Raw genomic sequence first — 17,824 nt, 5'->3', positions numbered from 1 at the left:
AAGAAACGGTTTCCTTAACACTTTCACAACTAAAAGTGTGTCTCCGCAGACCAGGTACAGAAGAGGCATTTACAGTCTACAGTGTTCCCTCCTTCCGGAAGCTCTGGAACACCGACGGGTTTTGTTCGCAAACTTTGGCCACGGGGGCGGGCGGGCAGGCGCCTGCCCCTTTAAGAATCTGGTCGAAGTCCTTTTCCTTTCCCTGCCCCGCCTCCTCGCGGTGCCGGCGCAGCCCAGCGCCCACCCCTTTCTCCTTTGAGGGCTTAACTACGGGTTCGGTTGCCCATCCGTCACAGAGGCGCCGCCTCTGATTGGCTTCGGGCCGGGAGGCGGGGCGGGAAGGCCGGAGAAACTAGTTTGTTGGCGGCGCCCCGGCTGTGCCGCAGCTGCAGCGCGCTCGGCTGCGTTTGCGAGCCGGGGGAGGGGAGCGGCGGCGGCGGCAGCGAGGGCTGCGGAGCCTCGCGCGGGCGGCCAGGGGCCTCTGAGCGCTGCGGGGGGCGACGCCCCGAGCGGTGAGTCCCGGGGCCGGGCCGGGGGCGCCGTCCTCGGGCCGGTGTAGCCGCGCGCCTGGCCGCCGGCGTTGGCACTTGTCACCCGCGCCCCCACCACCACCCCGGGCCGGGACCGGGGGCGCCGGGTCCTGCGCGCCCTGCCGCGGGAGCCCCCGGCGGAGTGAGCCTCGCGGGACCGCGCGCCCCGAGAGCAGCGCAGCGGGGCTCGAGCCCCTGGAACCGCCTCGGCCACCTGGGAGTCTCGGGGGTGGGGTCGGGGCTGGCGTCGGGGACAATGGTGGGGAGTGGAGGTCCGTGCAGAGCCACCCCCTCCGCAGCCCCGCTGCTCCCGCCTCGCGCGTGCCTGGGGACCCGGCGAGGGTATTTGCTGAAAGCTCGGAGCGAGGGAATGAATTGTTTTTTGCAAATGGATGTTGCGCGCGGGAGCTGCAACTCTTTCCCCTGGGAGTGCTTGATTCATTGAGTCCGCAGACTCTCTTTTTAAAAAATTACTATCGATCCTGGAAAGAGGAGGCTGGCTGTCTTTGAGGATGTGAGTGGCCCGGCTCTGCGCCGCGGGCCGGGCGGAGCCCCCGCACACCTGACGCCGAGGGCCGGGTGGCTGCCTGCCTGGTGCAGAGCGAGGGGCGAGGGGTTTCACCCAGGCGAAGAGCGCCCACGCGAGCCCGGCCCGGGGTCTCCTGTGCCCCGGCCGTTTACGTCCCACCTGACAGGGCCCCTCCTCTCTGTTTAGAGAGCTGTGGGGCAGCAGAGGAGCGGTCACCCACCCTAAGTCCTGCCCACCTGCCCCCCAGGGTGGCCGCCACCCTAGCGGGTCCAGAGCCAGCCTTCTCTGGCCCCGGCTGTCCTGTTCACCCCATCTTGTCCTGGCTCCGGGACCCCGCAGCACTCGGGCACGCAGCCACTCCTTTTCCCGCTCTCTGGTTGCTTGAGAAGCTTTCTGGTTGGGAGTCTGTGCCCCCGGGGGCACTATGTACTTTTGTGCTGGTGCTTCAAAGCTCCCAAAGTTCATTTCCACTATCTTTGAGCAGAGAAGTCTTTATAGACACCTTAACAAAGGGGCTGGGGTGGGGGGCAGGCTCAGGTCCCCCGCAGGCTTAATGCAGTCGCGCGGGTGGTCCTTCTGGGTTGCTTTGGGGCAGGGGGAAGGCTCCCTGAGCTTTGGCCCTCCCTGGTGAGTCAGGGCAGAGAAGGCCAGGTGTCTGGGCCTTTTGGTTTCACTCTGACTCTGGCGGTGTGACTGAGGGAGGGAGGTTGCCAGTGGCAGTGGGAGAGGAGGTAGGAACCCCACGGTCTTATCACCAGACTCTGGTGTCTGTGACTTGGGGTCAGGCCCTTTGGGACCCTGGGCCTCAGTCTGCCCATTCACAGGACTGATGCTCCATGAGCCCAGCTGTGCTGTTAGGACTGCTCGGGGGTGTTGGTGAAGGCTTGCGTTTGGGGACTGGGGAGGAGTAGGACCCAAGGTCCGCCCCAGCGGGGGCAGGTTTGCTGTCCTTCTAACACGGGGTCCTTGAGTCCCTGAGCCGTGCCTTTGGAGGATGACGGAATCAGTCTTCCAGGCCCGGCAGCTACCTCCGCCTTGAGTCACTCCCTTTGTCAGGAAGTGACTCCATGCAGGTTGTTAAAAGGAAGGTAGAGAGAAATGGTAGAGACTTTCGTCCTGGGGCTCGGGCTGCAGCCAGATTTATGTTTGCGGTGCAGAGAGAGGAGCTGTGGGCAAGTTGCACCCTCTACCTCAGAGGCAGCTTTGGCGGCCTGATGACCCTTAATAGCATCTTAAACCTGCAGGCACTCATTGTGGGAGAGGAGAGCAGGAAGAAAGAGGCCGATTACCCGGCCCTTGGACTTCCTGGTCTGCAGCGAAAGCAGGCTTGGTTCTTCCCATTTATCACCGTGATGCGCGAGGGGGGTCGGAGGGAGTGTCATTTAGTGGGTGGTTTGTTCATTCATTCGTTAATTGATTAATTGATTCACAGTTTGAAGAGACCCTGCCTTCGGGGAGCTCCTGGACCAGGGTGTGCTGGCCATGTGGGTTAGAGGCCCTGACACGTTAAGGTGTGCACAGTACCCCAGTGACAAAGGCAGCAAGGGGAGCTGAGGGGACACAGGAGGGTCGTGGCAAAGGCTTCCTGGAGAGAGGATGCCTTAAGTAGAGAAAGGCATGTCATGGGCTACCATCTTCCCCCACCCACTCACACTTTCCCCAGAGTCCAATTCATTGTGGACCTCCAGGCAGGTGCAGGTTGAGGGCAGAGAGCATGCAGGTGGGAGGCGATGGAAAGGTTCACCTGGGACTGTGGTGGTCTGGCCAGGAGTCCCCCAGGAAGATGGGTGGCTTCTGGATGCAGCCTCTCTACTCAGGGGATCATGGGAGAATCCACCCCACCAGTCCCAAAGACCAGCCCATCGCCTGAGCCCTTAGCCCCACAGGACCAGCACTCAAAGTGAGTGTGGCCTGAAAAAGGAGGGGGGCCAGCAGAGCTGGCACAAGAAGACAGAGTGGCCAGACACAAATGAATTGGCTGATTGAGATGCTGGTTTTCCTCTAATGTGGTAAATTTCATAATTGAATTGCCTTAGGCAGCCAGGGCTGTTGAAGCATTTTCCCAGCCAGAAAACACTTAGTTGGGACAGCTAGGGGCAGGGTGGGGGTGGGGAGAGTGTCTGTATCCACAGCTTTTACTCATAGCATCCCAGCAGGCCTTTCCCCTTAGGAATCTGGGTCTGTCCCCAGGTGAGAGAAGTCAGCCCAGCCTCCCCAGCAGGTTCCACTCCCTTTCCTGGACCATCTGGCCCCGGAGCAGCACCGCACACACGCCAATCGAATAGGGAGCTAAAGCTGATACCTGTCACCTTCAGGTACTCCCCTTGCCAGCCTGACTCCAGGTCCCTTAGCAGATAAGAGCAGGGGAGGGGGTTTGTGCGGATGGAGGGCAGAGAGAGGGCTCAGGGATGGGAGGACTGCTGTTATTACATCTCTTCAGCACCAGGTTGGAGGGAGGGGGAAGAGCATGGGTGCTTTGAACCAGATTTGGGTTGAAATGCTGCTTATGTGCCTGTGGTTAGCTCTCTCCTGGGGTCCCAGCCACCTGCACCCACCCTGCCCCCTCCCTCTAGTACCAGTAGACTCTGCTTTTTCTTACTGCTAAACCTTTCCCTCCCAGACCTATCAGTGTCCTTTTGGATGAAAAATGGTAGGCGTGTGTGACTCTGTTTTTGAAAGTGCCGGCTCTGTGGTCTCAGAAGTCCAGCTTAGTTGGGAAATTTCACTGTATTTTCTGCAAATACATAAAAAAATCTCACGAGCCATTCCTTCCCCCCACAGTGGTCTCCTGCACCCCTGAGTTGGACAGAGTTTAGATGAGGCTCTCTAGGCCCCACCATGTTTCAGTGTGACTGAGGCCCAAGGCCAGCTCTACCTCTTCACTGACGATCTTGCAGTTGGAACCCTCATACCTGGAACATGTTGGCAGAAAGAGCACTTAAGTGGGGGTCTGGGAGTCCTGCTCTGCCCCTGCCTGGCTGTGCGACTTCCTGTAGGCCCCCTTACCCCTGTGGGCCTCCATTTGCTCTTCTGTACAATGCTTCTATTAAATGTCTTGCTGTAAAATCCCAAGAGGTCTTGTGACCGCTGGTATTAAGCAGTTCTATAAGGCTTGAGGTACTTGCGTAGCTCTCCTAGTCAGGAGTAGGGAGAGGCAGCCGGTAGAGTGCAGAGGGGCTGAGTTAGAAGGCAGGAGTCTGGGGTCCTGGTTCCAGCTCTGCCTCTGATGGGTGCTGTGGGCCTTTGGGCAGGTCGCCTTCCTTCTCTGGGCCCTCATTTTTCCACCTGTAGAATGAAAGGGGTGTAGTAGGCAGGCACCCCATTTCCTTTCCTTTCCTTGGTGAGTGGAAACTGAGTCAGACTTTCCCAGTAGCTCCAGAGAGACAGGGCTCTCTCCTCCCTCAGTCCTCTGCCTCTGCCCACTGCCTTGGAGTTTGGGGCCCAGATGCGAAGGGCAGCAGGTGTGGGAGCACTTAAGTTGACCCCCCCACCCTGGAACAGATGGGGTGAGAGCTGTCCTGCAGGGTATCCCCTGAGCACATTACCCAGGGCCTCCTCCGAAAGGATAGATGGACAGAGAGCTCCCAGGAGGCGAGAGTGATCTTGCGGGAGCCCAGGGGGACAGAGGAGGATGCCAGGCTCCCGGCCCCCTGCACGCCGCACTTTGCCAAGGAGGCGCCTGCAAGACCAGTCCGATGGCTCCTCCTGCGAGCAGGCGGGAGGTGGGGGCTGAGCAGGGCCGTGGGAGAACCGTGTCAGCTGCCGCCGGACGGAGGACCGTGTTGGCCGTGGGTGTTGTTCCCCACCCACCTCTGTCTGCCAGGAAGACCCCTTCGACGGTCAGCCGCCTGTCAGAGAAAGATTCAGGAATAGGATGGAAACTCAAACCCTTGCTTATTTTCTGCCTGCTCCTGTGGGGCCCCCAAGGAGAGGCTGACCACAGATCAATCTAGGCTGAATGGAATTAATTTTCTAATTAAGATAAGAAAGGCTTGGCTCATTCAAACCCCAGGATAAGCTGCCTGCCAGGTTTGCAGTTGGCCAGGTCAGATTTGTCTGGGCAGGAGTGAGGGCCAAGAGACAGAGGAACTCTTTTCCTAGGAAGCCATAGCAGTTGCATCCTGTATCCAGAGTTCAGGTCTTGCTGCGTCCCAGCTGGGCTTACGAGACCCCCCAGGCAGCAAGTCCCTTAACCCGTGAGCGCCTGTGTTGTTCGTGGCTTTGGAAATCCAAGGGAGCGAGATGTACAGCTCTGTTCAGGCAACAACCATTTATTTAGCACCTTCTGAGTGGCTCACCCTGAACTAGAAACTGGGAAGGGAAAGTCAGATTCAAAGAGGGTCTGTGCTTGAAAGCTCGGCCTCTGGCCTGGGAGACAGACAGGTAGTCAGCCCTAAGCTGTGGGTAGCATGGTCGGAGCCATTGGCCACGTGAGGAAACGGACTGTCATTAGTGTCTTGATTCCTAATGTGGCCAATGAATGTTTTTTTGCCGTCTGTTTTCTGCCAGGCTCTGCGATGCAGCAGAGAACAAGGCAAGGTCCCCACCAGCCTGGAGCCCCCATTCAACTGGGGGAGGTAGACCACAGACAGATAAAATAGAGCTGTGGTTGGGCTGCAGGAGGCGGACGGGGAGGTGTGAGGAGAAGGGTGAAGGTGGGGCATCCACGTGGACAAGGAGGCCTGAAGAAGGCGTCTCCGGGCTGGTGACAGGAGCCAAGTCCTCAGGGTGGCAGGGGGCAGCCGTGGGCAGAGCTGAGGGAGGGAGTACCAAGCAGGTGTACAGGCTGGGGACATCACGGGCTGGGGAGGGGCTTGAGATGAGACCGGAGATAGGCTGCAACCAGTACCTTCTGGAATCTTCTGATTTGTAGGGAGGCGGAGGAAAACATGTTCCTTTTAAGTTGTTTTATTGTCTTTCATTTTAACCGTGCATTGGTAGGTTCCCTTTATAAACAATGTAAGAAGAAATGGAGCGTGGCATGAAAGGGGCCCCATCCTTGGTATCTGTCAGCAGTTTGGGGCGTACGTACCATTCTCATCCCCCTTTTCATGTACAGACTTCTTCCTCATATAATTCAGATCACACTCAATACTCGACATTATCTCTCGCTTACTGTGTGGTGGCTCTCTTTCCCTTTCCACAGCTGCGTAATATTCCATGGTGTGGGCACACCACTGTCTTTCGGCTCACAGTCTGCTAACAGGAGACATTTGGACTGTACCTGATGACCGGCGCGCCCACACCCCTCCCCCACCCTGTACAATCCATGAAGGCATGTACTTCCTTGTTCATACATCCTTCTGGACTTTAAGTTTTCATTGTAAAAACTGAATGCCATTTGCCAGTTTACTCTCCCATTGATGGTGTCTGGGAGCCCACATCCCCACATCCTCACCCATACTTGATATTATCTACATTTCCCCTTTTAGTTAATGTGATGAGGGAAAATGATCTCATTATTCCTTTAAAAAAAATAAGTGATCCAGTTCATTCAGGCTTCCTCTTTTTCTTGTCACCCATCATCGTTTTTTCCAGAGGATCCAGGTTTAGTGGGTACTGGCTCTGCCTCTCGCTGGTCTCCTGCCTGCAGCTGGGAACTCAGTGAAGCCTTCGCCTGCGTACTCATCTGTGAAATGAGGCCCTTTTAATCCCTGCCCTGCCCCCTGCCAGGCTGCTGCGTGTTGTGCTTGGGAAAACATTCCTGAAAGTTCATTTTGTGCTGAAAAGCTCTGCAGACATCATAGGTTTTACTAGTGAAGGACAAGTATCTGGAGCCTGGAACATTTGAATGGATGTGAGTGTTTCTCAACAGCCAGTGTGTCCAGGGGAGGGGCTGGGGTGGCTTTAGGTGGGACATCTGCCTGGCATCCCTGAGATGGAGAGGGCCTCACCCAGCTGACTCAAATAAATGAGCCAGGAGGACAGAGAAAGGTCTCTAGGTGGTCCTCTGGCTGGTCCAGGGAAAGGCCCAGAAAGGGGCACTGGTCACCACAGACGGATCGCCCCATTTATCTGTTGGTAGAGGCCAAAGGCTGGGGCTCCTAGAACTTTGTGAATTTCCATGTTTGTCACTTTGGGGGTCCTTGTCTGCTTTCCTGTAACAGGAGGCTTTAGAATAAGCAAAAGATTGACAAAAGGGCTCTTGTGCTTGATTTGGAGACAGAAGAAGGGGAAGCTGTGGGGATTGGTAACGGAAAGCTGGGACCTGGGGCCGAGGAAAACCAGGCCCATGTGGTCCCTGGGTGGCCTCAGGCTCCGTGATGGGGGAGGTAGGGGGCCAGTGGCCTGGGCCCCTGGAGACCTTCCTCACCGCTGGGATTCTGGTGCCTGGGGATATATAGGCAGGCTCTCCTGTCCTTCCCCAAGTGGGCTCTAACACGGTGGGCCCCCGCCTTAGGGAGCAGCATGCAGGCTTGGCTGCGATTCCCCTGCTGCTGCCCAGGACCTACGCTCTGGCGGAGCCTTCCGTTATCCCCACCAGCCCGACCTGGTCGGAGCAGCTGTGCGGGGCTGGGGGGGACTAGGCCACAGGTAGAAAGGGGGACAGACACGGCGGGGTTGGGGGGGTGGTGATAACGGACGAACAGGCGGATGGACAGTGGGGCCCCCAGAGGGCTTTGTTCGGGAGGTGTCCTGCCTTTGTGCCTCTGCAGCCCGCGAGCAGGAGGAGAGAAGGCAGGGGCCCTGGCTACAGGCACATTTCTGCGTTTGTTAGGCATCCCCTGATTCTGGGGGTTGGGAAGCGTCTCACTCAGGAGCTGGCTTGAGGGCGGTCAGTGTGGGCAGGGGCAGGGGGGGCTGCCCTTGCAGGGCCCACCCCACTGCCACCCCCAGCCCAGCCTGCAGGGGCTTCGTGGAGTCAGTGTGGTTGAGGCTCCAGGTTTTGTTTCAGGACTGGGATCGACTGGTCTGTCCATGTTGTAGGACGTTGCAGCTGCTATTTTTACCACTGCAACTGGGACTTTTTACCGGAAGGTACAATTACAAGCCAAATGTCAGGGTTTGGCCGACCAGCTGATCCATGGGAGGCTGCCACAGGCCAAGGCAGGGGCCATGGCACGGTCGGTGGGTGTGTAAAGCGAGGCTTATTTGCACGTGGACACATACCTACCCTGGGTGCTGGGTGGCTTCCTCTGAACCACTTGCAGTGTCTGTGTAGTTTTCCTCTAAGCAAAAAAGAGGCCTTTGCTGGGCTTTGTCCGGCTTAGTGCACCTGAACACCTTATGATTGGCTGGTCATGCAATTATGAAGCCAGTCTGGGGAGCTATAAGCCATTCTGTTCCTGACTGCTCAGGAAGTTGAAATTTTGTTAAATGAAATTATTGAGAACCTACAGTGTGATAGCCACACTGTTAAGTGCTAGGGGTAGAGATGGATCAGACAGACCCTGCCCTAGAGCATCACCTGTGCAGCATCAAGGATGCAGAAAGTGCCATCATCCCTGAACCCTTTGAACAAGCATCTGATATGTTTTTAATTTATATGCATTATGGCTCTAGGCCAAGCAGGGCTTATCTTAGCTTCTATTGCAGCCTAACAGGTCACTAACTTCGTGGCTTAAGCAATACCTATTTATTAGTTCACAGTTCTGTAGGTCAGAAGCCTGGGCTGCCTCAACTGGATTCTCTGCTTAGGCTGTCACAAATCCAAGGTCAAGTACCAGCTGGACTGGGCTCTTATCTGAGGCTCTGGGGGAGAATCTGCTTCCAGGCTTCTTCAGGTTTTTGAGAGAATGAAGTTCCTGGTGGTTGTAGGACTGAGGTCCCCCTCTCTTCCCTGGCTGACAGCTAGGTGCTGATCTTGACTCCTGCGGGCTGCTGCATTCCGTGCCAAATCCAACCCCCACCCCCACCTCCAAGCCCTCAGTGAAGCATCAGATCTTTTCCTGCTTCAGATCTCTGACATCCACTTTTGCAATCAGCTGGAAAAAACTCTGCTTTAAAGAGCTCCTGTGATTAGGTCAGGCCCACCCAGAACATCTCCCTGTGTTAAGGCCACCTGATTAGTTACTAACATTATTAATTATATCTGTAAATCCCTTTGCCATGTAGGTAACATGGTCACAGGAGTAAGACCAGAGGTGGAGATCAGGGCGCGATTCTTGAATTTTCCTGCCAAGGGCTCATGTCAGCAGGGGCTACAACAGCAAGAGTATTGATAACAGCAGGTCTCATGAACAGAGTGAATTCTGTGTGTCTCACCATGCTAACTCTTTCCATGGACCTTCTCATTTAATTCTCAGGATAGCACGTTGACTTAAGGCCACTTTCTCCACCCCTCTATTTTCCAGATGAGAAAACCAAGGCTCAGAGAATATAACTACCTTGAGCCAGAAACAGCAGTGCTGGGATTTGAAACCGGTGCCTTAGTGCCTAACCACCCCCTCAGGGTGCTCAAGACTAGCATCTCCAGTTTGATTCCTGTGTTTTTCAGAACACCGTGTAGGACAGGGATGAGGGTTGCTCTTTCCCGTCCAGCACTTACAATACTTAAATATGAAACATACCAATCATATAGCAGGTTAACACAGCAGACGCTGAGGACCTCTTACGTGGATCTTTTTGATTCTTATTCCCGTGGGTATTTGTGGTTAAGCTACTCCCCATTTAGCAATATTATTGCACATCTAATGTATTCCAGGCAGCAAAGATGACGCAGAATAATGTCCTCCATGAGTTGGAAATAAAAATAAAGGCAGAATACACAATGCCCTGAAGGAATAAATAGTACTGGGCTAGAGAAGAACTGTCAGAGCACTGCAGCAAAGGGCCAACGGGTATTAGCATGTTAATTGCAGGAGACAAGATAAAAATGTTCTCTATGTCTGCCACATTCCTGGTGCATAGCCCAGGGGCCAGCATAGTAGGTGCTCAGAAATCTCTTCTCAGGTTAATTTTTTGGGTATCTACTATGTACAAGGCCCTGTACACGCCAGACAGTTGTCAAGTCCAGAGGAGGGTGTGATCTTGAAACAAGAGGGCTTATGGAGAGAGGGAGCGGGGGCTGGAGTGGGAGAACGGGGGAGGGGAGAGCTAGAAAATCCAGCTTGTGCCCTGGCGAGTGGTGGGGGGGAGAGGGGCTGGGGACCAGATTGAACAAGGCTTGGATGTCAAAGCCTCCTTGAAGGCTTTTGAGCAGGAGCGACTGGTGGTCAAAAGCGAAGACCAGATTGCCGGGAGTGGGAGAGACTGGGTACAGAGCCTGTCGTAGCCCAGCCTGCAGCAGTGGAGTCCTCATCTTCTTTGCGATGCAGGACTAGCCACACAAGGGACCCAGGAAGGAGGATGTAATGGAACTTGGTGGCAGAACAATACGCTAAAAATGTATGCATGAGTTGCAATTTCTGGGCACCCACGTATTTGGCTATAAATACACGTTACATATGTAATTTCAAGAAGACCAAGAATTATCAACTGCAAAGCCCAAGGGCAGCAGCCCGTGCATGGCGCCTGTAGTTTGCCGTCTCAGGCCCTGCCCTCTGCAAACCACCGAGATCTGTTATTTGGGGGAAAATGAGGGGCCCTGTGGCGAGAAGAAAGCGTCTGGTGATGGAGGGAGGGGCAGAGCAGGCTGGGTTCTTCGAGGGGAGTCTGGTCAGCGGGGATCGGAGGGCGCTGGCTCCTGTGCCTGCACGTCCATGCGAGCTGGGAAGGGGTCGAGACTCTCCAGGCAGGTGACTCCACACTCACTGCCCGTCACTTTCCATGGCAGTTTCTTTTTCTGAGTTCTTATTAAAAAACATGGTTAATGTGGAGGATGAGAAGTTCTGCTCACCCACTGGTCTCACAGTGTGGTCCCAGGAGGTCCCTGGGCTTCTTTCAGGGTCCACGGGGTCAAAACGGTTTTCAGAGTAACACGCAGATATTATTTGCCTTTTCACCCATTGTCTGCAAGTGCATAACCCCGTGACCCGGTGTTTTCCAAACGACCATTGCACGAAATTACCAAATCACGCATGGGTAGATGAGCCAGAGTGCAAGACAGACCAGGAGACGGCAAGGCCACGGAGTACACAGGTTCACCACACAGGGTCAGGCCCCACACTGCAGCTTATCTTTAAGAAACTACCACTTGACAAGTCTTAGTGTTTTGTCAAAGAGGAATATCCACAGTGATCTGAAAAGGCTCTTAAAATCTCTTCCCTTTTCCAACTCCCTGTCTATGTGAGGCTGGATTTTCTCCTAGTCATCAGTGAAAACATTTTACAGTGTTTAGGAGTATGTGATTAACAAATACACACTACTATGTAATAAGGGTTTACTGTATAGCACTGGGAACTATATTCAATATCTTTTAATAACCTATGATGGAAAATAATCTAAAAAATATATATAACAATCACTTTGCTATACACTTGAAACTCACACAGTATTGTAAATCAACTATACTTCAGTTAAAAAAAAAACATTTTACAACAAATTGAATGCAGAAGCAGAGAATCTGGCCACTATTCTCAATAAAAGAGATTTTTTTTTTTGGAAACTAGATATATGAAAAACAACCATCATTTATGCTAACATATAATGAGTTTATTATTGTTTTTCAGGTAACTAGTATATGTTTCAATTTTGTCTGTGATAAATTAAATATCAGTAGGTTAAACCACATAACAGAAGCCCTTAAGGGTCCTCAATCATTTTTAAATTGTAAAAAGATCGTGAGACCAAACCATTGGAGAATGGCTGTGCTAGGCAAAGCCCCTGCAAGCTGGGGCCTGGGTATGGGTCCTGAGCCCAGCTCTCTTCATCTGGTTTCCCCCTGTAGTCCCTCAGCAATCCTGTGAGGTTGGTGTGATTATTTTTACACCCATTTTACAAATGTGGAAACTGAGGCACTGAGCATTTCATTCCCCAGCGCAAGCCTCGCAGTACAGAGGTGGCAGTGCCAGCAAGCAGGGAGGTCCCAGACTGATGTCCCTGCTCCCCAGGCGGGGAGGAAGGCAGACGCCTAGAGAGAGCCTGTAATGCAGGCCTGGTCGGTGTCCTCAAGTTCTGTGCTGTCAGATGTCGCGTGCACTCTTCAGGGTGGCACACCTCCACACCCTTCCTCCTTTCCTGCGGTCCAGGAAGGAAGACTCAGGTTTGCTAAGTGACAGAGAAATCAAGTGTTTTTCATTAAAAACAGCATCTCCTGTTCAGGCACACATGGTGTTTGCAGCCAGGAAGGTGGGTCTTCTTTCTTAATAGCCCACGTTGTGCCATTTGAGCAGGGACTTTGGAGCAAGACAGCTTTGAATACTGAGGACGTGTGCACATTTCATATTTTCTGTGAGCCTCAGTTTGCCCATCTGTACAGTAGGGTCAATGACACCTTGAAGAGGTGTGGTAAGGAGGCAATGAAAGAAGGCATATACAGGGCCTGGCGCAAAGGCTCGCTCACAGCAGGGTTCAAAAAAAAGTGACCCTGCCTCTGGCACAGTGTCCAGCAGGTTCGGGGGGAGGACGGCCTCCCCGCCTTCCTCCCCAGCAGTAGCTGCTGTCAACCAGTTTCTTACCCGGCCTGCCAGAGACAGTCTGTGCATCCCCAGCAGGTGTGTGTGTATTACGTGTCTGTGTGTATGCCTAGGTAGTCGGTTTTTAACAGATGTAGGAGACAGCATCCCATTCATGGCACTTCTCATTTTAGCAGAGGAAGCCAGTTGCTTATTTTTGTATACATATAGTTCTGTAGTACTCTGTGAATGTAGTGGTTTATGAATGAACCACCGTTTCTTTAACTGGGCCTCTTACCTGTGAACTTTGAGGCTGTTTCCAGCCTTTTGCTTGCAGCCTAAAGGAAACGCGCAGGTGTGATGGAGGGCAGGAATCCTGGGCGTGGAGAGGCTGGGGCAGAGGACAAGTGCTTTTGTCATTTGGAAAGATCTTAGCAAAGTGCTCTCCAGGTACACTCCCCTGCCCTCCGCCCTCCCTGTGGGAGGGGAGACACAGAGCTGTGTCTCGGGCTTTAGCAATTGAGGCACATTCCCATCGTGGGTCAGCAACCAGCCCTGGCAACTGGAGTAGATCGAAGCTTCTAGAGCACAGGGAGAAAGAAATCCATGACCAGTAAGTGGAAGCTTCTAGAGCACAGGGAGAAAGAAATCCATGACCAGTAAGTGGCTGGTGCCTGACTTTTTTTTTCCTATCTTTCTTCTGTCCTGTTCTGCATGTTCATTTTCCTCCCAGGCTGTCACTCCAGGTGGCTTGTGAAAGTGATATCTAGGCCAGAGTGCTTTTAATGGCTCCATCTGTGGGCCTCTGCAAATCTTCCAGGGGACCAGACAGGAAGAGAGACAGCCTCCCCCCCAGATCCCCAGCCCCCCTCTGTTTGCCAAGGGCCCAGCCAGTCTTGCTGAAGAGGGAGGAACCCAGGACCAGGAGACGATGTTTGCTTTGCACGGGGGTGCTGTTCTCTGCCCCTGCTTTGTTTCTCTCTCTGTCTGGCTCTTGATAAGTGAAAGGAAACAAGTGATTTCAACAGATGGGCGAACCTGAGCACCGAGTTCTTTGTCCCCTCGGTGATCACAGGAGGGATGTCTGTGCCGTTGCCCCTGCTCCCGGCTGCAGCCACAGCTGGACTTGCAGACCCCCAGCCTCGGGGGCCAGAGACCGTCCAGGCGGCCCCACCGAGCTGAGGGGCAGCGGACGCCACAGTGGAAGCCAGGCAACAGCTTCTCTCTGCCCTGCCCTGCCCTGCCCTGCCCTGCCCTGATGAATTTGGAGGCATCTGAGCCGCCCCTCTCTTAGCTGCAGGGGTGGTTTCATTAAGCATGGTAAACAGAGCTTCTAGGACAATATGACATCAAACATCTGTAACGCTTCTCCAAAGATTTTTATCTCAAGAGAACACAGTAGTTCCCAGTTCACCACAAGCAAAGATGTTATTTGTTCATTGGATACAAATCTAAAAACTATGGAGGAATGAGTTAGTAAGTCATGGTGGATATATACTTCACAGACATTAAAAATTAGAGCTGACAACCCCAGAGACGCAGGGCGGGTTCATCCCAGTGTCTGCAGGCAGGAGGCTCCGATCCGTCTGTGTTCAGCGGCGAATGAAGGTTAGGAGCCTGCGAACTGTGGGGCTCAGGGAAAACAATGTAAAATTGTATTCTATAATTGCAACAATGTAAAATGTTTGCTTTGGGCTAAAAGCTGAAGATCATAAGCCAAAGTGAAAGTAGTGATTGTGTTTTCAGTGTTTCTGGACCATATCACTTCCCCCTACAGACCTTTCTGGACTTTTCATTCCTAATTGCACTCAACCCTCCCCCGCCCGTAAATTTTAATACCAGATATGCTATGTCTGTCTGTGTTCATGTATGTGTGCCTGTGCTCTGTACCTAAAACAAACAGGATTTTTTTCTGTCTTCCAAGAACGAGTTTTTGCCTTCTTTGAACAGTGTTCCCGCCCACCCCCTCCTGACCCCCTCACCTGCCACGAGAAATGTCTGTGTTAGGGCTGTGATTCCTGGGGATTTTTGTCTTTTGTGCCTTGCCTTCACTTTTGTGTTGTCTCCTCATTAGAAATGACTAAGCTCCTGGGTGTGCCTGTTGGCCTGTCTCTCTTGGTTCGTGGAGCTCACACTCAGAAGAAGGGGTCCTGGGCAGAAAAGGGGGTGCCGGCTGTCCGTGGCTGCCTCTGCTGGGCTGGACCTGTGGCCTGGGCCGTCATTACAGGGAGTCATTCCCACATCTCCCTGCCCAGTGTCCCAGCCTGAAAAAAGCCCTCAGAATAGTGCCTAGTAGATAGGAAGTGCTGTCACTGTGACTTAGTAGGAGTAACACTGTCATTAGCGTTCATCTCTGAGCTGCTGTTTTCTTATCTGTAAGTTACAAAACTAATAGGGCTTATGGTAGGATCACACCTCTGGTGCCGTCCCGGGTGAATGAAGCCATATGACTGCTTTTGGCCAGTGAGATGGGGACAGACGTGATATGCGTCTTTCTAAGGCCAAGCGCCGAATTGGCAGTGCCACACTCTCCAGAGCGTGATCTCTCTTCCCATTGGCATGGTGACTGGTGACATGATGGCTGCTCTGTCATCTGGGTCCCTGGAAGTGACGGTGATGAGAAGAATACGTGTCTCTGCTCCCCGCCCCGACCACCACCTAACCCACAGTGCCTGTGGCATGCAGAAGAAATGTCTCTGTCCCCAAAGCCACTGAGATTCGGGGGTGTTTGTTGTTGCAGCACAGCCTAACCCATCTCAATTAAAACAGAGTCGTAGCCGTGTCAGGCTTGGGTGTGAGGATGAAGCCTTCTGTGTGCGATGCCAGCTTGGTGTGGCTACATGGTCGTCCCGCACCCCACCTGGCTCCCTTCCCAACCAGAATTCCCTGCTGATTGTTTGCAACAGGTGTTGCTTCATCTTGCAGCAGAGTTCCACAGGCTTTGACCCCTGACCCCCATCCTCTGCCTTTTCTGGGAAGGCAGTGCACCACTCAGACCCCTCCTCCAGGGAGCAGCCCCACCACATCGGTGGAGCTGGCCTCCATCCCCATAGCCTCTATCAACTCGGAATAATAGCTCTGGCTCCCGGGCGACCAGAGGCTGCTGTCAGCCTGGGACCTGGCTGTGAATCACAGGAGCTAAAAGTGGCAGCCCTTCCCCAAGTGTGCTTAACAGTCGTGTGCCTTAAGTATAAAGGCTGGAGCACGTGGAGAAAGCACTGAGGCATTTTCCCACCCCTCTGGGTCTGCCGGGACCACCTGCCCCTTCCTGGCTTTGGGTGCAGGTGGGTAGGCCATGTGTACACGGTCCACCTGGGACTGTGTATGTGAGTGTGTGTGAGCCTTTTGAGAGGGTGCAGTTGCACGGTTGCTCACGACCTCAGGACAGCAGGTGGGAACCAGGCCGTCTCACACTCGCTGTGCCTTGTCAGAGGGTGTGGAAGGGCTGGGGTTCTGCCCAGTGCGGGGAGCTCAGGGGCAGGCTCCACCCTTCATGGGGAGCTGTTTAACACAGGACATCCTGGTACTGCCTGAAGGGAACCCCGTTTATTACCAAGCAGTGTGGGAAGCAGACGCCCTCAGCCCCTCCCTGAGCCTGACTCCGTTGTAAACCACCCCCATGGCCAGCCCATTCCCCTGCCGGGGGGCTGGAGCTTGCCGTGAGGCAAGGATGGGGTGAAGCTGAGGGCCGGGGTGGGGCAGGGTAGCATCCAGCAGACTAACCAGGGAGAGCAGGAGGCGTGCGTTACACAATTCCTGTGACTTTACTGCAGATCTGAAATCTTTCACAATCAAAGGTTGAAAAACAAGATCAGAATAAATACACAGCGAAAAACATAAAAGGTTTTAACCTGTTGCATTTTCAGTAAACATTCAGCTACATACGATTTTTGAATACATACATATAAAGTTTTTTGTTTCCTTTTTGAAAGAAGGGGCCGTTGGACGGTAGAAACATCGAGGGAAAGGACCCATTGTCTGATAATTCACTTGTATCTGGAATGATCGGTGGCTCTGATTCAGTTACACTGGTCGTGCTGATTTTCCTTTCGATTAACAACTAGATTTGTCTGCTTCATGAGGTGCTTAGTTTGTTTTCCACTTGAAAATTGGACGGATGGCTGCCCCTGTCCCCCGTGGGCTCCCCGAGTGCATGTGTCCCCCAGACTTGGGCAGGGCGGGGATTTGAGCTGCAGCATTACAGGGCACCCTCTTGGAACGCCCCCCTCCTGGGAACCTTGCTGCGGCACACAGCCTTGCGTGGATGTGATAGCTGATAGCGTTGGCATCCTTCATTATCACAATTCTAGGATTAACCCAGATCCAGCAGGCTTGAACACCTTTAGTGTTGTTCCTGGCCACAAGAATAGTACATATCATTAAAAAAACCAAACCAACAACTTAAAAATGAATAGACAGTGAAAATCCCTGTATTCAAAGTGGAGGTTGGGGTTGGAGCAAGAATCAGGAATGTCCACTGTGTTCTTTACTCAGTGACAGTGGTAATGGCCGCAGCCACAATAATAAAACAGCTGACTGAGTAAACAGCAGAGGGCCAGGCTGTCCCAGATGCTTCTCATTGACTGTCTCATGTCATTCTCACAACGAGCCTATAAAGTAGCAGCTGTTTTTGTCATCACTTTGTGGTTGAGAAAAATACACCCAGAGAGGCGAATTAACTTTCCCAGGGTCACACAGTAAGGGTCGAGCTGTCTTCAGGGCCCTGTTCGTATGTCCTGGCGTTGAGGAGCTGTGAGTTTCCTCAGGGCTGCTTTGTCACAGGCGTGTCAGTGCAGCCAGGGCAGAACACCCCGGGAGATAGAGCTCCAAGATACTTGCTGCCCACCCCCCTGCCGTGAGTGGGGGTCCACCTGCTGCAGCTGGACTGTCCAAGGCAAATTCTTCACTTACACATCTGGCCCCAGGGCTCACATGCCACCGGCCGTATGTGATGGCGCCCCTGCGTGTCCTTGGCCTTTCTCGTCCCTGAAGGGCTGATGGTTTCCACCCAGCCTTTGCACCTGCTGCTTCTCCGCCTAAACCCTCCTTTCCCCGCCATCATTTGTGGGCTCCTCTCCTCACTTGTTTCAGCCCACGTGTCCCCTCTTCACAGGCCCCTAAATGAGCCCGCCATCGTCTTGTCCCACCGTGGCCCGTTGCCATTTTATTTTCTTCTTAGAACTTCCAGGAAGTGAACGTGCCCTGTTCACTGGTCTGGTTCCTCATCACTGGTCTGTCTGCCCCCTTCCCTACTGCCAACCACGGAGTGCAGCCCCACGGGGGCCGGAACTCTCTCTGTGTACCACCGTCTCCCTGCCTGGCATGTGGGA

General features: G+C 53.6%; 1 protein-coding gene across 5 annotated transcripts in view; it reads left to right on the top strand.

Moving 5' to 3' along the window:
* The first annotated feature begins 379 nt into the window (after positions 1-379).
* Positions 380-17,824, top strand: part of KLHL25 (kelch like family member 25) — a 54,591-nt gene continuing 37,146 nt past the window's right edge. For 3 of the 5 annotated variants that reach the window (XR_009051612.1, XR_009051613.1, XM_057725101.1), the window contains exon 1: positions 12,969-13,107. Coding sequence is in view for 2 of the 5 variants with exons in the window: in XM_057725101.1 (XP_057581084.1) it covers positions 13,101-13,107 (7 nt within the window). In the remaining 3 variants the exon portion in view is untranslated. The other 2 variants (XM_057725104.1, XM_057725103.1) reach the window with 2 other exon arrangements.

The sequence above is a fragment of the Hippopotamus amphibius genome, chromosome 2 (assembly GCF_030028045.1).
Source record: "Hippopotamus amphibius kiboko isolate mHipAmp2 chromosome 2, mHipAmp2.hap2, whole genome shotgun sequence".
NCBI classification, from domain to species: Eukaryota; Metazoa; Chordata; class Mammalia; order Artiodactyla; family Hippopotamidae; genus Hippopotamus; species Hippopotamus amphibius.
The sequence above is the reverse complement of the archived record's forward strand: the minus strand, read 5'-3'. Positions and strand labels throughout refer to the sequence as shown.